Genomic DNA, 24,124 nt, shown 5'->3' on the forward strand with positions numbered 1-24,124 from the left:
TATTCCAAAGATAATTGAGCTACAAGGTGGTAATGAGTATATAGAGGGGAGAGATAGGCGTTGTGTAGGAGAGCGGCCAGATTTCGGCTAAATTATTCTTGGCAGGACAAAACTTTTGTGAGGCACCTCCGTACCAACTAGCATATACATATTACAGCAGCAAATAACTTACTTACGTACGTACGTACGTACGTATTGTACGTACGTACGTATTGTACGTATACATGCAAACATGGCTTACTACGTAGAACTCCATGCAGATCCCCGCAAAGCGGAACCTCCCCCCCAAAAAAAAGAGGAAGAAGAAGGGAAGAAAAAGAACACGAAGAGAGAAATCTTCATACCACCCCTCCCTGTCCCTGTCCCTGTCCCTGTCCCTGTCCATGTCCATGTCCTTGTTCTCTCTCTCTCTCTCTTTCTTCGTCTCATCTCATCTCATCTCATCTCATCTGTTTTGCGTCCGCACATACCAATGACCTCGCGCCTTTCTCAGCTGATGTCAGCCCACATACAGTGACAGGCATTCCTCGCACATGCACGCCACAATGTCAAGAACCCTTTTTAGGCCTTTGCCCCCCCCCCCCCCTTTGCTGGTGGTGGTGGTACTAGGAGGATAGCTACTCACGCACACGTAAAAAAAACGCAGTAGACCCTGCATTGCATATGCAAGGTCTACCCAACGATCCAGACAGAGACCAAAACGAAGAAAAAAAAACCACGCGTTTCCCCGCATGCGGCTTTCGTCCAGCCACAGCTGCAGCCCAACGTGAGGGGAAGCATGGGGCGAAGCAAGCAAGGCGTATGTGTATGTAGGTGGTATGTAGGTAAGGGTAGGGTAGGGGTAAATGGCGTACATATGCAAGCCCTCCAGGCTACCTTGCACGACGCAGAAGCGGCGATCACGCAACCGTAACGGGCGATCAAGTGGCTAAAACCTCGATTGCTGCGTTTCTGTTGGGATGCGGCATGGCAACGAGAGGGTGTGTGTAGGGGGGTGTTTTTGCCCCTTCTAAACCACCTCTTTTTTCTGGGCATCGGTAGGTGTAGTGATGCACGCATCTGCTCATCGGTCCCAGAAAGCGCATTGATTACTGCTGTTGCGATCATGGTGAGAGAATGTGAGCGTCGTCGTGGGATGCGTGACGTCATGTTACGTCTTTTCCTTTTCCTGTACCAGTACCTTAGGAGATGGTTGAAAGTGCGGGTTTTGAGGCGACGCGTTGCATCGACGGTTTAGGTTTATTTGCTTATCGTCTCTCGTTTCTTATTTCTGCGGCTGGTTCCGTCGTGATTTGGCAAGGCGGTCCAGAGAGTTTTGTTACGCCGCGGAACGGGGAAGAACCTTGCATCGAGGGCGTGAAAAGGGCGTGAGAAAAAGGCCCCCGCGTCTGTGAACAGAGTGCATTGGATCATGTGCAGAGATATGCAGCCTGAGCTCATGGTTGTGTCGTTGTTCAGCTGCGTGCACGTGAGATTGTCAAGGTTTGTGCGGAGCCAGCGAACCCTGGGAAAAACAATATTATGGGCCGAAGTTGGTGGAATGCAGGGTCGTTTGCATAAGCAAAGTGCCACGAGCTCCGATTGGAAGGCGGCAAAAGAGTCGACGACGCGGCGGACGGATTGAAAATTTAAAAACCCCTAGCAGAAAGGTTATTTTGGGCCGAAACCAACTCATACGCACAGTCCATCAGGTCGTGTAAGAAGGCAACAAATCAAGGCATCGAGGATAAATATTGATATAGTGATTGTAATTTGACAAGTAAAAACACAGGGGTCAAACTCAGAACCTAGCAGTTCCGTCGCGGGGTGCTCATCATCAGCACCGAGGGTATCATTTTCTCTGATTTGAGCACTTCATTTCAGAACCTTTTGCGCCGGAAAACATGCACAAGCCGTGGGGAGTCGTAGCAGTCATTACGTAAACAGATATCGTCAAAGGTAATGTGCTGTGAAACGAATCGTAAAGACGTCGGCATGTCAAGACGGGACCCTAGGCCCACGTCTTGGATGTGTGGAGTCCAAGCTCGAGGTGCTGCGCAATGGCCGACGCAAAGTCACTGCTCGCATTAGACGAATGGCGGCGGCGCTCGCGGCGTATTTGGTGTTCAGCCTCCATGAGGCGCTCCTGGATCCAGGCACGCTGCTTTTCGTCGTTGCGAATGCAATCCGTGTTCATGAGCTCGGTAAGCGTAGCGACGATTTGCTGGTTGATCTCGGCAAGCTTGTGCGACTCTTCCGTGTGCATATCGTCCATGCTGTTGCGCGGGGTCCCGCTGGTCCTGGAGCTGACGGGGATTGGGTCGCTCGCCGATGGATACGGCGAGGACGACTTTGGAGACGTGGGTGATGATGAGAGGGACTGGAATTCGGGAGAGCTGGGCGCCATGGGTGCGCTAAAGGGAATCTCCATGGCTATGCGGCGTTGGAGGGCTTCCTTCTGGGCGGAGAGAAGCATATACTTTTGCATCGACTCGTGCTGGCCGCACGTTAGCATGTCGCTCGATCAAGTACTGCGAGCCACTTACCCGACACAGAGTGGGCCTTGACACGGGAGCCCTGGTGTCTTCTGGGTTTGTATCGTATGGCATGTTGGTGGTTTGCAAGGTTGGATTTGATCTTGAGTGGGGATGCCGGGTGCTGATAGAAATATGTATCAGTCGGCAATGCCAAGAGCGTTGGGTGCTGGGAGATCGGCGAGGGCCGCAGAAATGTGGGTCGAAGCGGAGTATGGTCGGAGGGGCAATGGTGCAGTGAAGGCTTTGTGACGAGGGACGCGCAAACCGTCGGGCGAGAGCGGTTGGTGATGGGGTGATGCAGAGATGGTTGGACAGACGCCGCCTGAAGCATGGCGGACCACGCGCAACTTAACCGCCTTGCAACGGAGGCGGCCGCGCATTCACATGCCCGGATTCGGCCATGACGTGCATCCAGCACGTCTCGTCTGGGCCACAGCACACGACGGCCGGGGCCGTCTTTCAGGCTGGCACTGCGGGCAACAGAGTCTCGTTTGGTGCGACCTTGTTGGGATAGACAGGGGTTGAGCAGGTGCGCGCTGTGATTGGCCGAGGCCCGGATCGGCAGCGTGCGAGAGGGCGTGGAAGCGACATCACGTCACTGCCGGCGCTGAAGAGGTACAACCCTCGGGGTAGAATCGCGATCATGCCCAGCCCAATCCACCCAGAAGCTGCTGCAGAGATCGTGATGACTGGCTGTACCTGCGTGCTGGTGCGCACAATGCCTGCCGCTCGCCCCCTTGGCGCGTGTGCGGGCGACTCATGTCTGCATGCCAGTTTTTCTGCGCCCCATCAGAATTCCATCATAAGATAAGAATGCCATGCGTTACCATGGATGACGTCGGCCTGAAACCAAAATTTGCTCGTGTCGCAGAGCATCCCTGGGGCAAGCCATACAACGCCCTGGCATGTCACTGTCAGCGTGCAGCTCGTCAGACGGCTTGAGACATGGCGGCCGCCCTCTCATTCTCAGCCCCAGAAAATCAGGTTTTGACGCCACATTACGACTCAGCCTCAGCTGTCCTGCCACTAACGCTAGCGGTGACGTCCCGGTGCAAGCCTCAAAATGCATTCGTGCTGCCGAGTGGGCTATCGCGGGCTGCAACCGTCCCAGGGAGCAAATCAGCGTGCTTGGAGATAGTGCGCCCAAGGCGTCTGGACAGGTCCAAATCCTTCGCTCTATAGCAGATAGACGCACGTGATGCGGCAACGCCACGTTGGAGCTATACAGTACCAGCACTCTGTCTATGTCGTACAGACGGATGCAAGCAGGGAGCCTGGCAGCGACATCTTGGCAGGTTGCTGTGGCTTGTCCTCTTGGTGAGCGCTAGCGGATTTCCATACCCGGCGCCGTCGAATGTGAATGTACGTATACCTTTGGGGTTCAATGGCATGCTTGCCGTCCAAAGACAATGTCCCGTGCCGTTGGGCTGTCCAAGAGTTGCGCTGGTTGTTCCATGTCCAAGGCCAAGCAAGGCTGCTTCCCAGCGATAGGCGGATTAACGGTGCAGGCGCCGGCGGATGTCTGGCGCACATTTACTCACAGAAGATGGGATGCCGACCGCGTCAGAATGGCTGATCATAAACGTCACTCGCCAGTCGCTTGTCGCTCCGACCAAAAGCCTTTACCGTAGCTGACCAGGATCTCATGTCCACGGGGAATGCCCTTTGCTCTCTTTCCGCTTTTGCCAGCACCAAGGACAAAGACACCGACTCTCTTTTCTACTTTGCCGCTTCCAATATCCACATGGATGTCGCAAAACTCGGCATTTGGTGCGGCCGCCACGCCTCGATAGTCGTTGATAAAGCGGGCTTCGTTGCCCATGCTGGAAGCATCGACGCCGATCCCCAACTCGCGGTCTAGCGAAAGATCGTAATCCGACGTCTCGTTGGTGTCGTGCTGGTCGTGGACATAGCCCAGGTAGGGCAGGATAAAGGCGCCTGGCGAGAGCTGCTGGTTAGCGCAGAGGGCGTGCTGCCCATGTGCTGGATGGGCAGGGTCAGAGACTGGGGTGATCTTGACATTGGTGTAGGGTCCGACGGTCTTGTAGACCTGGACATCCGGGCCCAGGGCAGATCTCGGGCATACGAGTGCCGTGAGCTTGTCATGGGCGAGCTGCTTGGAATATGAGGGCGCATGGAGATAGATGGTCTGGCCCTGCCATCCCTTTGGCACCGCGCCCGCAGCTTTTGGCATTCTACAGCCGAAGCAACGAGAGCATCCGGTGAGGCTACAGCGTGGGAGTGCTCTTGGCGGCCCGGACACGGGTGATGGTGGGGCCAGGCGGTGTGAAGTGTGAAGTGGTAGCGTGGACGCGCATGTGTCTGTACGTGCTCTTGGGCAGGAAGAGCAGGACGAGTCCCAGCAAGATGGGAAGAGGTGGCCAGGCAGGGCAGCGTGCGAAGACGGCGGCGGTCAGGCAGGGCGGCGGAGAGGTGGAAGTGCGGTGCGGTGCGGTCGAGGCAAGGCGAGGCAAGGCAAGCGATGGCAAGCGATGGCAGTCGCTCCTACCCGCCCGGCATCATCTCGGGGCAGCAGCGGCCGACTAGTCATCGCCCGCGTGGGTCGGCCTTCGTCTTGCGCCAGCACAGCAGCGCTACTCTGCCCATCTTCGCCTCGCCTCGCCTTCATCCACACCCCCTCCCTCGACACGCTCCCGTCGGCCCCAATCGCCCGGCGCTCATTTGTCGTCGACATGAGCATCACGAGTGCCACCGGAACTTGTCGTATGGAGTGGCTTATTGACTGCTCCCGTAAACACCGCAACTGCAACCACGCAGGTGCCGCCCTTATTAATGCGCGATATCTTACTGCTACCGTAGCGCCCACTAGGCGCATGCGGCGCTGCTCGTCGAGGGTTCCAAACGCGAGATTGCACGGTCGTCCTGGCTGCTGGCCACGCCGCCGTCAACAAGCTGTCAACCGGCCTCACTTGGCTGAGCTTAACTGCCACAGAAGCTTCCCTCGACCAGCGGGCACCGTCGACGCCCGCCTCGCTGCACGCCCGCCTCAAGTCGGGCGCAGCAACAGTCGCCAGCGACAAGACAACAAAGCCACAGGCTGCTGCCACTCGATGTGGCCGTCGGCCCTTTGTTGGCCTTAGTCACCGGTCTAGAATGAGTGGAAGCAATGCAGGAACCCGCCCAGGTCCACTTTCTCCGAGGGCCAATGACATGGACGCTGGCGGACGGCTCAAAGTCGAGTCTGTTCCTATCGGCAAGGGGGCTATTTTTGCCCGGACGCGGGGACATGGCTCCAGATGTGGACATGGACACGAAAGAATCTCCGCCCTGATGGGTCTTGTCATGCCAATCTGTCAACGAGGAAACCCCCCTAAAGTGCTCGCTTTGTTCAGGTGTTCAGCGACGCAGCCAAGAGCCGGGAGCGCATACAATTTGGCACGACAGGCAACTGCATCCGCCGACGAGCCGCCTTATGCCAATGCGCCCAATAGTGGCGGCGCCCTCTTGTATGTGTGTGTTTGGTCGGCGGCTTCTCTGCCGTCGTCCAACTGCGGAGTACAAAGTTCCGGACATGCGTGCTGGGTGGGCAACTGAGCATATCCAGCGTGCACAAGTCGCTCATTAACCGACGGTGGGCCCAAACCAGTTAGAGCGAGCGTCAAGATCGTGAGACGACACGAGTCGGTCTGCAGGGGAGGCTGTCCAACTCATTTCGTTTATGTCGTCGAGCCCTGCGCTGATTCGCCCGCCGCGACGAGCATCAATAAACGACTCACAACGGCGGCCAATGTCGACTATGGCCATAACTTCCCCTATTCCGTACTGTTCCAAGCACTGTCCACCAGACGGCGCCGTCGCCGCGCCACGCCAAAACCTTTACGATGCTAAACAAACGCAGCCATGTGCCTGTGCCCCTGTGGATGGGGGCATGGGCATTCTTGGTAAGGCCAGCTCGTGTATAGGTTGTATATAATGTCTTCCAAACTGCCTTTTGTCTTTTTCTCACCACCACACACTCACTACTTTCGCTAATACCCGGTTATCACCGACCACACTCGTTCTCTACGACCTCCATCCCTACCTTAATACCAACCGTATTCTAATACCACCCCCCACTACCAAGATGCGTTCCTTCGCCGTCCTTGCTGGCTTCGCCGCCGTTGCCGTTGCTGCTCCTCACTACGGTGCCGAGACTCCTTCTTCGGCCCCCGGCTACCCTGCTGCGACTCCTTCGTCCCCTGCTGGTTACGCCGTCGGAACCCCGTCTTCCTCTGTTCCTGCCGCTGCTGAGTCGACTCCATGCTCCACCTCCGTCCCTGTCGAGTCTCCCTCTTCGGCCCCCGGCTACCCTGCTGCGACTCCTTCGTCTCCCGCTGGTTACGTCGTCGGAACCCCGTCTCCCTCTTCCGCTCCCGGCTACCCCATGGTCACTCCCTCTTCTCCTGCTGCCGCCTCGTCTACTCCTTGCGAGACCACCACTGAGGTCGTTTCTGCTACCACCTACGACTGCCCTACCCCCACTACCGTCACCCACGGCCACACCACCTACGTCGTCACCTCCAGCACCGTGCTGAGCCTTCCTCCCCACACCACGACCTACGTCGTCAGCTCGCCCTCACCCTCTGCTCCTGCTCCTGCCACCTCGACTCCTTGCCAGACCACCACCGAGGTCGTCTCCGCCACCACCTACGACTGCCCTACCCCCACTACCGTCACCCACGGCCACACCACCTACGTCATCACCTCCAGCACTGTTCTCAGCATCCCTCCCCACACCACCACCTACGTTGTCAGCACTCCTCCCGCTGCCACTCCTTCCACCCCTGCTGCTTACAGCGCTGTTCCTCCTCCCGCTCCCCACTACCCTGCCAACGGCACCGTCTACACTCCTCCTGCCGGCACTGGTGTTCCCCCCACCCACACCAAGCCTGGTCCTCCCCAGTTCACTGGTGCTGCCAGCCAGGCCAGCGTTGGCTTCTTGGCCCTCGTTGGTGCCGTTGCTGCTTTCTTGTAAGTGGTTCGCTCTTGAGTGATATCGCTGTGGCATGGCTTGTCCGTGGCAGTAGTGTCATTTCATTCTTGAGTTTGGAAAGAGGAGGAACACAGAGAACAACATCTATGGCTTCATGGGTTACGACTTTAACTCTGCATCACGGTTCAGTCTAGGATTGAGAAGGCGGTTGTGTCTGGTACGAGCCCTTGCTTCCTTGCGCAAATCTCCTGTCGCAGCAGCATTTCGATGGACATCATAAATACTTGGTATTGTAATAACGCATTGGTTGGAATGCATACTTGCCCCTCGTGGAGGGAGTTGTGTGGGCGTCCTGGTGGCTATTTGTTTCCATAGATTCTTGGCCTGTATGATGAGGATCGGCAATCCGATCGACAATAGACCACCGTCACATTCTTTACTTTTCTTCCAATCGTGCTTGTGCTTGTCAATGATTGTATGGCTCTACTTCAGCGGGATTACAATCATCTTGCCCATTTTTCCCCTTCCATCAACTCGCCCTACTGCGAGAAAAAAACCCCCCGAATCTCAGCATCACGACCGAGAAAAAGTCTAAGTAATGGAACTGTCATGGAACACGTTCCATGTCCGTTCCAGAATCCCTCTTCTCTTCTCCCACCTCAAAAACATTTACTCATTCGTCCTTTTTTTCCTCCCTCTTCAGCTTCATAGCAGTCCGCCAGTCCATCTATCTGTGAAAGAATTACTCCATCTACTCAACCCATCATAATATATGTGTCCAACTCCCAGTCTTACCTTTTCTTCTTCTTCTTCTTCTTCTTCTTCTTCTTCTTCTTCTTCTTCTTCTTCTTCTTCTTCTTCTGTAGAGATGCATTGCTTGTCCGTTCAACGGCACGGCACGGCACGGCACGGCACGGCATAAGCAATCACAAGCAAGCAAGAAAAAAAGAAAGAAAGAAAGAAAGAAAGAAAGAAGGAAAGAAGGAAGCGATAAATACGAGAAAACAAGTATATACTATGTATCGCATTCAACGCCTATTCTAACCTCGCGTGTTTCTTTTTTCTCTTCTCTTCTTTTCTTTTCTTTTCCTGGGTATTAAGTTTGGTTTTTGCAGTTTCTGGAGTGGTCGTTCGTTACAAGTGTATGGCGCGAGGATGGAACCAGAACTTAGCATTTAGGGGTTTTTTTTTAGCACTATTGACATTTGACATGTGACTTTTGACTTTTGACAGAACGTGTAAGTAGCTGTTGTTTTAGAGTTGGTGTCGTTGTGTTTCATGTAAAACGAGTCACCTGTAAGTAACGCGTCAACGCGTTCCACGCCATGACCAAGTACTTACTTGCGCCAGCCTGTGTACACATGCAAACCCAGATCATGTGACCATCTCTACCCACCCATTCCCATCATCTATCTCCCTTATCGCTTACCACATCCCATCCTTACCGTATCCGGTCTTGAAATTTGGGGGGTTTTTTTTTCTTTCTTGATTTCTTTTTTTGTTTCGCACAGCTGGATAACAATCGCCCCTCGGACGAACGGAGAAATGGATACACAAACTAAGTACCTTACCTTACCTTACCTTACCCTACCTTGGCTACATGACTAGCCCCCCCCCCAAAAGCCAGCATGCGCCTCTAATTTCCCGGATACGACAAATACGAAGATGTGGCGTGTGTGGCCTTGCTAGGCGGTATGCATGTCCATGACCAAGTGGTGAGTTTTCCAGCCAACCAAGCGTCGTATTTGGGGGTGTTGCGTTGAGGGGGAGGGGGGGGGTCCAGGGTTCCCAAGGCTGTAAGCGCGGGCATGCCAGTTGTGGTCGTACTTATTAGCCAATACCATGTATGTATGTATGTATGTATGTATGTATATGTACCGCTTACACAAGCAACAATCACATTATCCGGACCCACGCAAAACGATTGGATGGATACTTGGCTGAAATGGAGTAGTTTTGATTTGCGCTGCCCGTTGTTTCCGCAGACTAAATAAGTATCCCTAAGTAAACAGGAACAGTAACCGTTTCCAAGCGCCCATTCATCCAACATCCAATATCCAATATCCATATCCTACCCTACATCTCCCCCCCCATTCACCCCCCCACAAGTTTATACAAGTATATCCTAATCCGGCCCTCCGCTCCTACACCTTGCCCCATCCCCTCCACAGTCCGTCGCGTAACCATAATCACAGCACGCACCGCGCGCACCGCACTGAAACACATGGGTGCGCACGCGCTTAGTGCGAACCGCATATGTGCCTGCGCCGACGACGCAGTTGCCGCAGTAAACGCCTGCTGGGATGCCGCTGACACAGGCGCAGCCGTTGTAGTCGCATGCGCGTTTGGCGAGGCTGTTTACGGCGGTGTCCTCGGGGGAGGAGAGGACGTGTGAGGATGCGGCTGTGGAGAAGAGGAGGAGGGTAAGGGCGGTAGTGGTGAAATGCATAGTTGGATCTTGATGTGTATCAGATAGATATTCTGTGAGTGGATGTTTTTGGATAGACATGGAGATTGCATCTGCTGCATCGCGGTGGGGGGTATTTTATATCTCCAGATTGCTTTGGCATCTTGCATCCATCTGCTTACTTTAGTCGGAATCATGCATGCAGCACTGTGTCGTACAGACAATGTACATGCAGTCCACGGCTGATTGGACAGCGGGACACATGGTATTTCTCCGCCGTTTGTGCATTGCAGATATACAGCCAAGGCTGCGTGGCTGCAGGAAAACTGGCTCGGCAGCCCGTTTATCGGGCCAATAGCTCAGGGTGAGACTGCTGTTGGAAATGCTTGTGTAGCCTCTGTATACGGCGCGTTTTTTTGGTTGTGGCTGGTCTGGAATCGGCTGGTGGGTGGTGTGATGCTTGGGATGCTGTGTATGGGCAGAGCGAACAAAGGAACACTATGAGTAGAGTGGCCCTCGTGATGTTTTGAGCAGAATACCATTACTAATAGTTGATATGAGAATAATGCTTTGGCGGTTGCACACTTGGTTACCTGGATGTCGTCGAACTGGCTCGAGACCGAGGAATACGATGCGCGTCATAAATACTACCATGAGCAGAACATGTCCAGCCAATCTCATATACAGACCCTAAACCATGTCAAGGTTGATGCAGCAACCAATTTACAACCATATGACGACGTAACACTGCATCAAGACATGTCCTAGTTTGCAATCTAAAGCAGATTCAACATTTATCATTCGAGTCTTCATGTCTCGTGACACCATCTACTTCTATCCCAAGAGAAGCAAAGCAAAAGCACCTAGACGCCAGATTCATGACTGCATGACTACCCACACAAAGCCATCTTACAAAAGGGTGTCACCAAGGGCGCAACGGACAATCGAAACACCAGCGCGGACGGTATCGCCTGCACCCTCGGCATCCAAGGCAGGATTGACTTCGACGAGATCCAAGGCAATGAGCGAGCCCGTCTCGGCAACACACTCGGCGATGAAGTCGCCCTCTCGCAGCGTCAGACCACCGCGGACAGGCGTGCCGGTGCTAGGGGCCCACATGGGGTCGAGGGCATCGACGTCGAACGAGAGGTGAATGGGCGTGTCGCTTCCGATCCAGCCCAGAGCCATGTCCATGACTTTGCCAATGCCGTGTCTGCAAGGACAAACATTAGCCAAACACTATTTCGATACCGGTAACACCAAACTCACCTGTCAATGTCGTGCATGGAGAAAGCCTTGATACCATGCTCTTTCAGAATCTTCTTCTCGCCGCGGTCAATGTCCCGCAGGCCAATGTAGACCAGTTTCTTGGTGCTGAGGCGGTGCTCCTCTTTGATCCAGCCGAAGATGTCGTCGCGGTCCTCGGTCGCAAGGCCCGTCAGAAAAGCAACGGGCATGCCGTGGATGTTGCCGCTTTCCGACGTCTCAGGCGTGTTGATGTCGGCATGCGCATCGACCCAGATGACGGCAATGTCGCGGCCCAGCCTCTCGCGGACGGCCTTTGCCGTGCCGGAAATGGTGCCAATGGCAATCGAGTGGTCGCCGCCCAGCGTCAAGACGAGCTTGCCGTCTTTGGCGTGCTTGTACACTTGGTCGCTGACTTCGCGCGTCACGGCGCTGGCAAACTTGGGGCGCTTCATGCCGCGGTAGTCGGGGTCGTCTGCGGGCTGCAGCTCAGAGTAGTTGTGCACTTGGCCATCGTAGCTGACGTTGTACTCTAGGTCTTCTTGCAGCTGCTTGATGAGGCCGTTTTCGATGAGCGCCATGGGGGCGGCATCGACACCGGCTTTGGGCTGCACATGTCGTGGTTAGCTGGTGGGCGGTGTCGCGCAGGGCGAGAAGGCTTACCTGGCCGCCGCTGAAACCAACTGCGACGATACCCAGCTCATTCCGGCTAGGCAGGAACTTGGGCTGTGCTGTGGGTGCAGAAGTCATTTTGCTGCGAAATGTATTAATACTTGTATTCATAGGAGGTTCGTGCAGCGGAGGTGAGGTGGGTGGATCGTTGCTCGTAGTTCCTCGCGCAACTGCAAAGGAAGCTGCGAAAAAGCAAGACCGCGTCCAGCCTGCTGCAGCAACAAAAAGCTCGTACCTGATATGCTTGTATGCACAAGGCAGTCTAGAACCAAGCGATTATTTCAAAAGAGCAAAAACAAAATACACACAAGACGTTGGTACAACCAAATCGCACGTCTCCTCGGAAGCGGGAAAACGAAATAAAATAGATGGCATGATGGAGGGCAGTCGCGGGGCTTTTTATCCCTGGGGGACCTCCGATCTTAGGTAATTGGGCAGTTGCTGAGTTTTCGTGGCATCGTGTACACCTGTACTTAGGGGAACAGAAGGTTGAGGCTCTCGTCAAATTTATCACTTAGGGGAAGTTGTTCGGGCTAGGGAGGTTGTGTGGTACTGCAAGAGCTGGGGAGCGGGCCCCTCCCCCACTAAGCAGGAGGGCCGAGGGCCAACCCATGTCGGATTAGGTAGGTCGTTCGCTCGTGGCTCGCGCCGGCTGGTGGGGGGTTCCGAGGTCGATGAAGCAGAAGGGGTTGAGATAAGCGTCGAGGGGGACTTGTGTATGTACAGTAGAAGCTTGTGTGGATTGCAGGACAACGGCTAGCTCAACCAATGCGTGCCGTTGCGAGCCAGAAGCGTCGAGGGACGAGTGCGGGCGCCATTGGCTAAAGCCGATGACATAATCCATGCACGGGGCCGGCCGGGTGTAGTCGGCTTTGCGCCATCCATGGTTAGCCGCTGCCGCTGCCGCTGCCGCCGGCGTCCCCAATCGGCCCGGCTTGTTCCGCTCGACCAAACCAGCTGACCCGGAGCATGATTATATACACCGGTCAACCCTATCCACACACCGTTTACGCCCGCCATCAACCCCCCCAATGTCGGCGCCCGCTGTCCGCTTTGTCGCTGCAACGGCCGCGAAAGCACACACGGGAACCGTCCAGCTGATCTGCCACGTCAAGCCCGGCGTCCATGCCACGCGCGAGGGCGTGGCATCCGTTTCCGAGGAGCATGTCCAAGTCTGCGTTGCAGCACAGGCAAAAGACGGAGCGGCCAACAAGGCCGTGGCGCGAGTCATTGCCGAAGCCCTGGGAATAGCCAAGTCTGACGTCCAAGTCGTCAAGGGCATCAAGAGCAGGGACAAGACGGTTGCCGTTCAAACAAGCTCCCAAGGCACCCCTGAAGAGCAAGTCGCCAGCATCAAAGCCATGCTGGAACGGAGTAGCTACCCACGGTAAAAATAGCAATGGACTGTTGTGCTACTGCTTAGGCGTGCTAAAAAAAACAATTTACTTCACCGCAGATGAGTTTGGGTTGCATCTTAATTGATTATCATTATACTACTCTTCCGCCAATCACGGCCGAGTTAGCGTGATTAAGGAGCGTAAATATGTACATCGGGGGTTATGTTCCCATGCTCCCGCAATTCAGCCAAAACATCTATTGTACATACAAGCCGACTGTGCATTAAGTAGGCCGTTCTATTCGCTTTGTTCATTTTCATGTCGAGTCAGGGGGAAGACAGTGAGTCTAGTACTCCCAGGCGCCAGGGCTGGTGGCAGGGGCTGCAAACTTGTTAGTAACTGTAACCATGCGCGTACTAGCTATGCACGAGAGAATCGAAAACTTACCCATCAGAGCGCTGAAGGAGAGGCAGTCGTTGCTGTAGGTGTTGTTGGGGATCAGGCCGTAGACCTGGTAGCCCTGGGCCTCGGCAGGGCACGCCAGGAAGCCGTCGTAGAAGTTGAGGTAGCCAAACTGCTCGCCGAGAGGAGACGACGTGGTGCTGAAGCCCGTGAGGACAGCGCCGTTGGGAATGGCGGCAGAGTGAGGAAGCGTGTAGCCCAGAGCACCGTCCGACTGGACAAAGACCTGCTGGCCGCCGGGAACAACGACGCCCATGCTGAGAGTCCAGTTGCCGCCAGTGAAGACGGTGCTGTTGCCCGATGGGCAGTTCTCGGCTCCAATGTTGGGTGGGCAGTAGGACGATGGGCCGCCTCCGCCAATGTACAGCTTTCCGCCACGAGCCTGGACAGGTGACAGGTGGATGGGAGAAGCACTGCGTTGAGCAATCAGGCCAAAGTACTCGCTTCCAATGGTCCGGTTAGCAACACGACGATCTTTGTCTCGAGAGGTTGCTTTGCTAGCGGAGCGGGACTAGCCAATCGCGTGGAAACGGAGCTAGGGGAGAGAGAGAGGGAGGGGGGGGGGGGCTGCTGGTCCTTATTTCCTTACCCAGACACCAGTGCAAGGCTGTGTGGCTGGCGGGTGTGTGTTTTTTTCTTGTTGTTTGGCACTAAGGGCTGTGCAGGGACCCGGGATACACGCACGACGGGATCCATCGATGATGAAAGGTGGGGAGTTTGTGGAAACAAGATGCCTGAGCTGGGTTTCCTCATATAAAAGGGGATGGCGACGGCGGCTGTTGGAAAGGCACTTCACTCAGCATCCATCAGTCTACTACTCACTCGAATAATCACTTCTCTCAGTAATATCACCACCACCACCACCACCACCACCACCAAAATGAAGTTCACTGCTGCTTTCGCTACCCTCCTCGCTGCCGTCACTGCAGCTCCCACTGCTCCCACACACACCAAGGATCAGGCGGAATTAGTGGGGCTTAGCCCGCAATCCGCTGTTTATTGTGATGGTCTTTTACTTACTATCAGCGTCATATCCCCCCATTTCCGGACTCCCGAACACGAGATATCCGCGTGGTGATGGTCTTTTTTTTTCTTGGTCTCCAGCCCTCGCGTGAAGTCACTCCATGGTGTACCAAACCAGACCGTCTTCTCCGAAAACGAAAATAATCCTACACACACAGAGTGGCGTGAATGCGTGAATGCGTGCGTGTGGACCCTGTCTTTTTTTTCGTGCATTTCCCATATCTTCTAGTTTGTATAGCGGCAGCAAAATATAGTAACTGTGACTATCCGCCCGCGGCTGATTGCGGTAGTGATAGTCACTGTTGCAACCACAGCAGCGCCCCCCCGTCACCGTTTAATTTACACTTACCGCACACTGCACATCTTATTGTTTTGCAGCTAGACGAGTCCAACCGTCACCGTTCTCCGCTAAAAAGCAACCAAAAAAAGAGAGTGTGGGAGAGAGGAACATGTCATGCTACTTGCATATCTCCATCTCCCCAATCCCCCCAGCCCCCCCTTGCTAATGTAACCCATTCTAATTTTGGTCCGGTCGACCCGGATTTTCACATAGATTGTCCGTAGACCTGAAATCCGGGCGAAGGAAGAAAAAAAATCTTGCGGGTTGGTTTTCTTTGTCTCCAGCGAAGGTCGTAGAAACACAATGCAAGCTGCAAGTGCAAGCAAAGCCCCCCATCCGCCCGTCCAAACCAAGCCAAGCCTTATCGTCATGCCTGCCGTCGGTCCCCACCACCCACTTTGGCTGAAATGTGCCACACATGCCGTTGGCCGTCATGCACCCCGCCCCTCGTCTGCCCCCCTTCAATCTCACGCTCTCACGCAAAAAACAATGGCCCTAAAAAACCTCGTATTCACCGTGTCCAAAGTCATGCGCTGCTTTTTGCGGGAGCATTGCCTATCGAGGGCCGGGCGCTGCCCTGGCTAGCGTTGCTGAGGCACAAGGGCTTGGTGGTGACGCGTTGTGGCTGCGAGGTCCCGCCACACGTTCCCCCCCCCCTACTGTAGGTATGGTAGTACTCGACTCGCGCCTCGTACGAGGCATCTCGGATTATCTCGGATTACCTCTGTCTCCGAAGTCGATCCGTGGGGACTCCATACACGTGAGTGCGTGAGTGCCCAGCGCTGGCACGTACAATGCATACATACATGCTGTCATGCCACATCACAGGCGCAAGCCTTCTCCTATCGCCATGGCATGACATATGTATGGCCCCCCTCCCCTGCGTGCAATGTGGAGATGTTACTGGATTGGGCCCCCAGGCACTAGTCGCTCATGTTTCGACGAGTCGGATACATGCAAACGGGTGCATATCAATACTGCATGATTCAGTTGTTGTGCGCATGAACCATGATTTCGGGAGGCGCTAGACAGCAGCGGAGAATCTGTTATTCACACCTTCTAACAATAGCTGGCCTCCGGGGTATATCATCTGTATACTGTATGCACATGTGCTACATCCACAAGCAGAGCTTCCCACTCGCCGTGCCCGCTGCTATCCAGTCGAGCGTAGGATGGAATTTTGCCACTGCCGGTACTGCGGTGATGCCGTCGCCCCCGAGCTGCGCCAGCTGCTCGCCTTTCGCCGTGTAAATGTCAACGAAGCGGTTCATGTTGCCAATGCAGAAGCGCTGCACATTGTCCTGGGGGAACTGCTGCCACTGGGCTCGTAATCTGCACAGAGCGTTAGCATAGTGTCTCGCAAATATTGCATGTATTGGGCGACATACATAGTGACCCATCGTCCCGTCTGGTTGTTATGCGGCACGACAACCGTCGGCTCCATTTCCGCTTCTTCCAAGCTCGTCCCGGCTTTCCATTCCGCGCAATTCCCGAAATCGTGAATCTTGATTGTGTCGTCATACGAGGCTGTAGCCACCTGCCCAGCAGAATTCCACGCGGCGTGTGAGACGGACAACTTGCTGGTATGTTCTCCGACAAGCGTCGGCAAGCGATCGTCGCCTTTGCCTGTAATCTTGCGTAGGTCCCAGATCTTGAGCGTACGGTCCAAGGAAGCCGTAGCCACGAGATGTGGGTGCAGCGGATGGAGCGTAAAGCCCCCAATTTTCTTGTCTGACAGCTGGAAGACTTGCAGGCCTGCAGCCTTCTCTGACGGCGTGCGCAGGTCGTATATGCCGAATTGCCCGTCTAGCGTGGAAAAGTACAGCGTGTTTGGACTGTCCTTGGATATCTCGAGCCCAGAAAGCGGCGCTTCCTCTCTCGCATCGGCAGGAGCATACACCTCGACTGCAACCCCTTTGGCAAGATCCAATTTGCGGACGGTAGAATCATATGAGGCCGAGTAAAGCGTGTTTGCATCGTGAGGATTGAACTGGAACGTGTGGATTGTCCGGGTGTGAGGCTTCAGGGTTGTAATGGTCGGGCCTTCCCTGTCGGCATCCTCGTCGTCCTCTACTTTGACCTCGGCAGCCTTCTGAGAAGCATCGCATATGCCCAGGTTTCCTAGTTTGTCGCCGGCAAATACCAGGGGCTTGTCAGTTGTGGGGTGCAGGGCCATGGAGTAAATGCGCTCTGGCGTAATCTTGATCTCATTGGGCTCAAAGTCCTCCCATAGCTGCAACCCGCTCATGCGCTCGCGAAGTGCTCTTAGCTCCTTGTCGGTTGTTTCCTTCACGTCATTGTAGTCGAAAGTGCGCGCATACGGATCGGCTGGACCGACAGAGAGAAAGTTGCCGCTCTTGTTCCAGTCCTTGCCTGCGACAACGATATCGCTGAAATTGTACGCGTCACTCACGCGCTGTCTCTTTGCGCGATCCGCCTCCTTGATTGCGGCGTATTCATCCTCTGCCTTGCGCTTCGCGACCTCGCTGTCGGCCACGATACCCCTTAAGCGCGACGACGTCCGCCGTGGCGCCATCTCTTCCTCTTTGATTTTTTTCGGCGCTGGCTTCTTTGCCTTGGGCTTGGACGCTGCAGACGCCTTGGGCCTGCTTGTAGGCCCTAGGCCCGCCTGCGCAGCCTCCATCTCGAGGTTGCGCAAAAGCGCCTGCGTCTTGGCAATGTTTTCCTGCCTCTTGCGCTCATATTCGCTGACCTCGACATTCTTTGCGCGTGCCATGGCTGTCCTGGTGGAGCGTGGCGAGGGATCAATTGTTTCGTCCAGGCTCGGGTGGGTAACTGGAGAGCGCGTGCACGTGGGCTACGATTCGGATGCGGTGGCGGTGGGGATGCGCATGCAGGCTTCAGTGTCGCCTCCCAGATTTGCGGGACACGCGATGTGTTCCTGAAGATCGAGTGGCGAGGGGTTTGGGGTAGCAGTAGTGCAAATGCAGATGCAAATGCAGTGGCAGCAACAGAAGGAGCCTGTCGTCATTGCCACTAGCGTGTGCGCGGTCAACGCGTCAGTCACGTGCTGGCGCGTGCTCGAAATGCCGTGTGGCGAAACCCTCCCACAACCCGTCCAGGCCCCAAGCAGGCGAGATTTAGCGAAGAGGGCGCCAAATCACCCTCCCTTGGAAGCGCATACGAACATCGGTGTAGTGTAGGCGCCCCTGGCACATGGCTACCGGTTAGTTGCTGACAGCCTCTCAGCGCACCGTTGATCGACGTTAGTGCGGGATCTGATCGATTGCAGTCTTGGCAGATCTGCGGGCAAGGCATAGGCTTTCCATATCGGCTGGTTCCCAACTTCTTCAATCCCCTCCCAATGCCGCCAACACGACTAGCTACCGCGCTGTTCGGGACGTGCCGAGCAGCCTCGATTCGCCCCGCCGCCTCGTGGAGCCGGCGATGCCTGTACCATTCCTATGACTATGCTGCGCCGCCGCCATTCCCCCCCGCTGAAAATGCCATACTCTCATCCGCCTATGCACACGTACCCAAGCACGGCTTTACTATCGATGCGCTGAAGCTCGGTGCACGAGATGCCGGCTACCTCGATGTCTCGACCAATTTGCTTCCACGGGGCGTCTTTGATTTGATCAACTACCATCTGGTCACTCAGCGGCTGGCCCTGCAAAGCACTGTGCAGTTCCCCCAAGAAGGCGAGCACGGGAAAAAGATGGGTGCCGGTGCAAAGGTCGGGATTTTGACTCTGGCGCGGCTCCGCGCAAATGCGCCCGTTATCCATCGCTGGCAAGAGGTAGCATCGCCATTACCACCGCCCGTGATCATCGCCCGCTGACGTTCCTCAGGCGCTCGCGATCATGGCTCAACCAACATACGTCCCCGCATCACTGGCAGAACTAGCCAAACTCGCAGACGAAATATGGTTTCTGGCAGGCGATCAGAGTGTCGATAGCAGCTGGTACACCAAACGAGCAACCCTTTCGGCCATCTATTCGTCGACCGAGCTCTACATGACGCAAGACAAGTCGGCCAATTTTGCAGAGACTGAGCAGTTTCTGGACAATAGATTACAGGACCTGATGCAGGTTGGTGGCTTCATGGGCAGTCTCAGCGAATGGCTCAACTACACGGGCCATTCGACCCTCAACGTGCTCAGGAGTAAGGGCGCTCGCATTTAGGCCAAGGCTCTTTTCCAGCCCCCGCCCGGCTGTCTATGCTAAACACCATGTCCACCGACAAGGCCATCGGCATCGACAAGCGTCTGCCGTTCAGCCCCCCGTGGCGCGCCGAGGTTTTTGTTCTTGGACCGATCGATACAGGCATATTTGCGCCCGCGGAATACACGTCAGGCACCGACGTCATAACACATTGAATCTCGATTGCATCTGTGATTTGGCGCCTCAGTCATGGTGTAAGCGTTGTGGTGGAGGTTATTTCCCACATTCCCATAGACATCGTACGATGCGCGCGAGATGAATGCCACGTTGTTGAGCCCCGCGCGGTATGGTTCGACCGGGGAATATGCCCGAAGGCTTGACCTGGCCGTCCAGCGATTTTTCTCTGAAGCCCCCGTGATCCGAGCGTGGCCGATGACTCGAGGCTGGCACAGTGTGACCCGACGGTGGCAAAAGCCGTCTGTGATATAGTAGCGGTAGTAGTGGTGGTGGTGGTAGTAATACCGCGTTGCGTTGAGGCAGCGCGGGCGAGTCGGGTCGAGGGCTGGGGCGATGGCAATGGCATAGTCGCTGGATATTGGTGGCTAGCGCTATGCCACGCCCTATGACGATTTGGCCAGGGCTCGCGGTGTTCAGGGTCCTCGGTGGTCGTCGATGGTGATGCTAGTAGCAGCGATGAACACCACGGGCTCGATCCAACTGTCCCACGGGCAGGGCTACGTGCAGCATCCCACGCCAATAAGCACTGCAGGCCCGTCTGCACCCACCACCACCGCCGCCGGCGGACTCAGGGTCCAGCAAGTCAGGTCGATCCGTGTGGCTTCATGCCCCTCAGCCGCTGCAAAGATGACCTCAGTTAGTGTTGCACATGAAGCTGAAGCAGTGGCAGCGTGCGCCAGAGCGAGTGGGCAGGCGGGCGAGGGGGGGCTGGCTTGACCAGGGCTGAAGGTTGGGATCTCGATCGCGCATGGGCAGTGGGAGGCCTTCTAGCGCTGTGCCAAACGGTTCGCACCGCCCGCGCATGGTGTGAGTGTGAGGTGGAGTGTGAGTGTGAGTGCCTGGCAAAAGGAGGGTCGGATGCTGGCGACGCTGCGTCTGGACTGTCGCAACGCCGTTTGCCGTGTGTATGTGGTTGCGAGGCTCATTCGTCGAAGCCCGGTCCAGAGCAGCGAGCGGGTGCCGTCGACGCAGCTGTGTAGCGAGAGGCCGGGCAGTCATCACCGATGGGGGCAGCCATCGACCAGAGGCAGAGCGTCGCAAATGGCGATGGGGTCCTATTTGGGCGATGGGGGGCGTTGGACGACGAGGCTCATCGACGATGATAGTCGCTTGGTCTAGCCCGGGCAACGCCACACGATGCGTTCTCTCCCAGGCACCTCGATCCCCGTCGCATTTCTTGGCACCGTGGAAATCGAGCACCTCGCCATCCCTACCCACATCAGAGATCGATAATCATCATGGTTCCACGCTCAGAAGCCCAGAAAGTCTGCTCGTCCGATACTCTGCTCTCGCACCAGCCTCATCGCCCACGCCCCCAGGACGCCCCCAGGACGCCCACCCCATCTCATCCCCTCCGCCAGAACTCACCGCCCGAGTATTCGCCGTGGGAAACACTTGATTCTTTTCCAGCTCGGACTAGAACGGCAACTTTGGTTCGGTAATCCGCCCTCCCGCGCCCTGCCCGGCCTCGTGGCGTCCGTCCCTCGTTCTCCACATTGCCAGCACCCGCCAGCGCTCCGATATCGACCCTCTTGCGCCTATGGGGAACGCCCTTTGCACGTAGCCCGTAACTCGACGCCAGCAACCATGAACGAGCCTCCAGGCACCATACCAAAGTCTGTCAAGAACCATCCCCGGCGCCCGCCCGCACACAAGTCCGTTTCGCTCCGACACAGCCCGCCACCCTTCACGTCGGGCCTGCGAGGCAAGGAACAGACGACCAGCCGCAGCTCCCCAACTCTGGCCAGCGACAAGGCCAACCCCCCGTCGAGCGTGTCGTCACAGCTCAACTCGCACAAGAACAGCTCCGGCGAGAGTAGTGACGCCGGACAATGGTTCGAGAAGACCAACAACAGTGCCAAGCAGAGCAAGACCACGTTTGTTGACAGTAGGTGGTAGCTCTAATCCCTCGCCGCAGGAGATTTTGCTAACCACCGCATTCGTCTAGACGAGCCGCCCTTCTTCCTCCGAAATTCATCGTCCTCCGAGACACCGCCCGAGCATTCTCATCACAACCAGACACACTCCGCCATCCCGTACCGCCCCAGCTTGGGCCAGATAGGCACCGATGGCAGCAGCACTGAGGACTTCCGAAGCGTCATTGACGACCTCACCGTCGCAAACAAGCGGCTCAAGCAGAGGCTGAAGAAATATGAGAAGCTCTACGATGCCCATCTGCAGGAGGAGAAGCTGTTCGAAGTCAGATTCCACGGCCTGCCCGATCACAAGAAGAAGGAACTGGAAGAAACACTGCGCAAATTTGCAGCTGAGCTTGACGATGGAACGGCCAACGACTATGCCCAGATATCAACATCGTATACCCCAGCACTCGAGACGCACAACACCGCCTCGTCGACATCACGCTTTGCCGAGTCTGGATATGCATCCATGTCGGTATCCGGTCCAAACTCTGCAGGAGCATCAAACCAGGAAAAGGACCGTAAGATGACCCGGTCAGCGTACAGCCGCCAGCAACAGAGCATCCAATCCTACCTCCATGACATCCCCATGGGGCTCATGCCCAACAACAGGAGTGTCCTGATGACGGAAAAGTCAAAGAAGAAGATGGTTGTGCGGCGCTTGGAGCAGATATTTGCTGGCAAGCGGTCGGTGCCCGGATCCCACCCGCAGCCAATGCAACAGCAAGAAGTCGCCCAGTCGGCGGCGACAGCGGACCGCGAGCAACGTGAAGCAACCGGACAGCTTTTTAGACCAGAAGGCCAGCGCGAAGCTCGCATCATGTCTGACCGCACTGTTGACGAAGACGAGGTGGAACACCGCGAGACCATCCAAGGACTGCGACCTGCCCTGCACATTGAGGAACATGATTTTGCTGGTTCGGGCTCCTCCCCTGACCAACGACCCACTCGCCCCTTGGACCTGGACCCTTACCGTGCCCAGATACCACTCGACAACATGAACTATATCCGTCATCTTGGCTTTACCCCGCCGGACATGAACTCCGGAGAAGCGCCACTCGGCCATGGCTGGATATATCTCAACTTGCTCATCAACATGGCACAACTCCACACGCTCAACGTCACTCCCGAGTTTGTCAAGGACGCACTGCATGAGTATAGCAGCCACCTCGAGATTTCTCGCGACGGACGCAAGATTCGATGGAAGGGTGGTCGCGATGTCACGCAGCACAGTGGCGAAAGCTCATCGGAGCACTACAGCAACGCCTCGCCCAACGAGATAGGATCAATGTCACCGTTTAAGCGCATGAAGACCGGGAATAGTGGCACCAGCAGCGACCCTGTCAGTTCCGACCAGGCAAGGCGATTGGCGCGTTACCAGCGCGAGAGGGAACAGAGCAAGTTTGCATACAAGCCGCTCTTCTTCCACAAGGAAGACTCTGACAATGAGGACGAGTTTTATGGCTTCGACGCTGATTCTTCGGCAAATTACTCTTACCAGCCGCAGCAGGCAGGCAACTCGTCGGGCTTCAGCAGCTCAGTCATGCAGAGCTCCTCATCCAAGCCCCGTAGGCGTGACGACGGACCCATGATCTTCTACACCAAGGCCAAGTTCTGTACTGATCTTAGCGGCGATCGTAATGGAGCTTCCCTCACAATGCCTGGCAACTACCAGCCCATCACCACTCAGCCCCTGGGCGCAGCTCATAGCCCCTCATCGCAGGCCAGTCTTTCCAACGAACTTTCTGAGCGCCGAGGCCCGTTGGAGTCGTCGGCCATGGATATCGACTCCAACAATGGATCGCGTACTGCTTCTAGCAATGATGAATTTGGCTTCTCACCAGAGGCCCTAAGGGACGACGGTGGAAACACGAGCCCAGAAGTCATAGAATTTGAAGCCTCGGGCATTGGCGGTGTGCAACCAGAAGACAACTTTTCCATCCATGTTCGTCGCTCGCAGATACCAATCATGCCGTCGCACGTGGCCGCCCATCGCCGGACAAGCTTCTACCCCAAGGCCATTCAGCAAGCACTCCGCTCGGAGGCGGGGCCATTAGAAGACGAGTCTCCGCGCTCGAGCCCTCAGCGCATTATCCACGAGAAGATTATATCCGCGTCACGCAAGGACCTACCCAACTCTACTCTTCCGCCCGCCTCTTTCCTTCCTCTTGACTCCTGTTCCTCTGGTGACGTCGACTCCGATCTCGCATCCGACGCCTCCTCTGAGCCTGGATCCGACTCATCCGACTGCCCAGCGACAGCCATGCAAATTCTCAACATTGCTCCAGCCGGCTCGCACGATTTTGAAGAGTCAGAGTCCGACTATGAAGACAGCGACGATGGCAGTGTCGACTTGCTCGCTACTGCTCGCCAGCAAAACCCAAATGCTGTTCGCGCGAGTGAGCGTGAGTATGACGCTGCACTTGCGGACCGCTTGGCTGAAGAGATTCCTGCTGGTAGCTCGGCAGCGACAGCAGGTGGTGGAAGTGGATTCAACAGCCCAATTGGCGGTGCTCATGAAGCTCAACAGATAGAGCAGCGACGCAGCCGGCAAAGCGGATCGAGCAGCATGGCGTCTGGACCTACAAAATTGAAGCGCGCTAGGACAGGCGATTCTGTGAACCCCCAACCAACAAAGAGCCCAAAAACTAGGAGGGCAGAGCTATAAGATGGTCAGAAACTTACTCTGCTAGGATGATATGAGCGCAAAACAGTCTGCTGTTCCTACATTTGGAGTTTGCAAAGTTCCGGACAAAAGACTTTTGATGTTTTTTCACGTATGATTTGCGTCGTTGATACCCCCTTTCGTTTTTCAGACCAATTGGTAGCTTCACAAAGTATACGAATGAAACTTGTTTCGCCAATTCTGTATGTTCCGTTGTGACTGTTCGAGTCAAACTTTCCAACAC

General features: G+C 55.7%; 13 protein-coding genes across 13 annotated transcripts; 7 read left to right on the plus strand and 6 right to left on the minus strand.

The window, feature by feature from the left end:
• The first annotated feature begins 819 nt into the window (after window positions 1-819).
• Window positions 820-1,493, plus strand: SETTUDRAFT_163860 (uncharacterized protein). The gene has a single exon (XM_008029424.1). The coding sequence runs from the start codon at window positions 1,189-1,191 to the stop codon at window positions 1,369-1,371; it is 183 nt and encodes a 60-aa protein (XP_008027615.1). The 5' UTR covers window positions 820-1,188; the 3' UTR covers window positions 1,372-1,493.
• A 497-nt stretch (window positions 1,494-1,990) lies between these two features.
• SETTUDRAFT_154739 (uncharacterized protein) lies at window positions 1,991-2,588 on the minus strand (the record flags this gene model as incomplete). The annotated part of the gene is made up of 2 exons (XM_008029425.1): window positions 1,991-2,476; window positions 2,526-2,588. 2 exons carry the CDS (start codon window positions 2,586-2,588, stop codon window positions 1,991-1,993), a joined length of 549 nt encoding a protein of 182 aa, XP_008027616.1.
• Window positions 2,589-4,101: 1,513 nt separating this feature from the next.
• Window positions 4,102-4,756, minus strand: SETTUDRAFT_42292 (uncharacterized protein; the record flags this gene model as incomplete). Its single annotated transcript, XM_008028901.1, has 1 exon — window positions 4,102-4,756. The coding sequence occupies exon 1, from the start codon at window positions 4,708-4,710 to the stop codon at window positions 4,102-4,104; it is 609 nt and encodes a 202-aa protein (XP_008027092.1). The 5' UTR covers window positions 4,711-4,756.
• An 874-nt stretch (window positions 4,757-5,630) lies between these two features.
• SETTUDRAFT_179687 (uncharacterized protein) lies at window positions 5,631-6,338 on the plus strand (the record flags this gene model as incomplete). The annotated part of the gene is made up of 1 exon (XM_008029426.1): window positions 5,631-6,338. One exon carries the CDS (start codon window positions 5,631-5,633, stop codon window positions 6,069-6,071), a length of 441 nt encoding a protein of 146 aa, XP_008027617.1. The 3' UTR covers window positions 6,072-6,338.
• A 147-nt stretch (window positions 6,339-6,485) lies between these two features.
• On the plus strand, window positions 6,486-7,317 carry SETTUDRAFT_163861 (uncharacterized protein; the record flags this gene model as incomplete). The annotated part of the gene is made up of 1 exon (XM_008029427.1): window positions 6,486-7,317. A coding segment is annotated over exon 1 (717 nt), but the record flags the coding sequence as incomplete, so codon positions are not given.
• Window positions 7,318-9,385: 2,068 nt separating this feature from the next.
• Window positions 9,386-9,975, minus strand: SETTUDRAFT_163862 (uncharacterized protein). Its single transcript, XM_008029428.1, has one exon. The coding sequence runs from the start codon at window positions 9,956-9,958 to the stop codon at window positions 9,575-9,577; it is 384 nt and encodes a 127-aa protein (XP_008027619.1). The 5' UTR covers window positions 9,959-9,975; the 3' UTR covers window positions 9,386-9,574.
• Window positions 9,976-10,765: 790 nt separating this feature from the next.
• On the minus strand, window positions 10,766-11,851 carry SETTUDRAFT_90426 (uncharacterized protein; the record flags this gene model as incomplete). The annotated part of the gene is made up of 3 exons (XM_008029429.1): window positions 10,766-11,069; window positions 11,126-11,709; window positions 11,765-11,851. 3 exons carry the CDS (start codon window positions 11,849-11,851, stop codon window positions 10,766-10,768), a joined length of 975 nt encoding a protein of 324 aa, XP_008027620.1.
• Window positions 11,852-12,858: 1,007 nt separating this feature from the next.
• On the plus strand, window positions 12,859-13,083 carry SETTUDRAFT_59455 (uncharacterized protein; the record flags this gene model as incomplete). The annotated part of the gene is made up of 1 exon (XM_008028919.1): window positions 12,859-13,083. A coding segment is annotated over one exon (225 nt), but the record flags the coding sequence as incomplete, so codon positions are not given.
• Window positions 13,084-13,456: 373 nt separating this feature from the next.
• On the minus strand, window positions 13,457-14,268 carry SETTUDRAFT_154743 (uncharacterized protein; the record flags this gene model as incomplete). Its single annotated transcript, XM_008029430.1, has 3 exons — window positions 13,457-13,491; window positions 13,558-14,015; window positions 14,162-14,268. The coding sequence occupies 3 exons, from the start codon at window positions 14,266-14,268 to the stop codon at window positions 13,457-13,459; spliced, it is 600 nt and encodes a 199-aa protein (XP_008027621.1).
• Window positions 14,269-15,954: 1,686 nt separating this feature from the next.
• SETTUDRAFT_163865 (uncharacterized protein) lies at window positions 15,955-17,490 on the minus strand. The gene is made up of 2 exons (XM_008029431.1): window positions 16,324-17,490; window positions 15,955-16,267 (listed from the first exon to the last, which is right to left on the minus strand). Exons 1-2 carry the CDS (start codon window positions 17,469-17,471, stop codon window positions 16,048-16,050), a joined length of 1,368 nt encoding a protein of 455 aa, XP_008027622.1. The 5' UTR covers window positions 17,472-17,490; the 3' UTR covers window positions 15,955-16,047.
• A 769-nt stretch (window positions 17,491-18,259) lies between these two features.
• SETTUDRAFT_117791 (uncharacterized protein) lies at window positions 18,260-19,301 on the plus strand (the record flags this gene model as incomplete). The annotated part of the gene is made up of 2 exons (XM_008029432.1): window positions 18,260-18,695; window positions 18,748-19,301. Coding segments are annotated over 2 exons (769 nt in total), but the record flags the coding sequence as incomplete, so codon positions are not given.
• Window positions 19,302-19,631: 330 nt separating this feature from the next.
• On the plus strand, window positions 19,632-20,137 carry SETTUDRAFT_163868 (uncharacterized protein). Its single transcript, XM_008029433.1, has one exon. The coding sequence runs from the start codon at window positions 19,753-19,755 to the stop codon at window positions 20,011-20,013; it is 261 nt and encodes an 86-aa protein (XP_008027624.1). The 5' UTR covers window positions 19,632-19,752; the 3' UTR covers window positions 20,014-20,137.
• Window positions 20,138-20,883: 746 nt separating this feature from the next.
• Window positions 20,884-23,883, plus strand: SETTUDRAFT_32385 (uncharacterized protein; the record flags this gene model as incomplete). Its single annotated transcript, XM_008028833.1, has 2 exons — window positions 20,884-21,184; window positions 21,215-23,883. The coding sequence occupies 2 exons, from the start codon at window positions 20,884-20,886 to the stop codon at window positions 23,881-23,883; spliced, it is 2,970 nt and encodes a 989-aa protein (XP_008027024.1).
• Between the last annotated feature and the right edge of the window lie 241 nt (window positions 23,884-24,124).

This window comes from Exserohilum turcica (genome assembly GCF_000359705.1).
Source record: "Exserohilum turcica Et28A unplaced genomic scaffold SETTUscaffold_3, whole genome shotgun sequence".
Classification (NCBI taxonomy): Eukaryota; Fungi; Ascomycota; class Dothideomycetes; order Pleosporales; family Pleosporaceae; genus Exserohilum; species Exserohilum turcicum.

Excerpts from the sequence above, each read along its gene's own strand:
- SETTUDRAFT_163865 (XM_008029431.1), bottom strand. The coding sequence starts at position 17,471 with ATGGCGCCACGGCGGACGTCGTCGCGCTTAAGGGGTATCGTGGCCGAC. Across the intron at positions 16,268-16,323 it reads ACGGGACGATGGGTCACTAT|ATTACGAGCCCAGTGGCAGC; the intron begins GTATGTCGCCCA and ends CGCTCTGTGCAG.
- SETTUDRAFT_163862 (XM_008029428.1), bottom strand. The coding sequence starts at position 9,958 with ATGTCTATCCAAAAACATCCACTCACAGAATATCTATCTGATACACAT.
- SETTUDRAFT_163860 (XM_008029424.1), top strand. The coding sequence starts at position 1,189 with ATGGTTGAAAGTGCGGGTTTTGAGGCGACGCGTTGCATCGACGGTTTA.
- SETTUDRAFT_163868 (XM_008029433.1), top strand. The coding sequence starts at position 19,753 with ATGAACACCACGGGCTCGATCCAACTGTCCCACGGGCAGGGCTACGTG.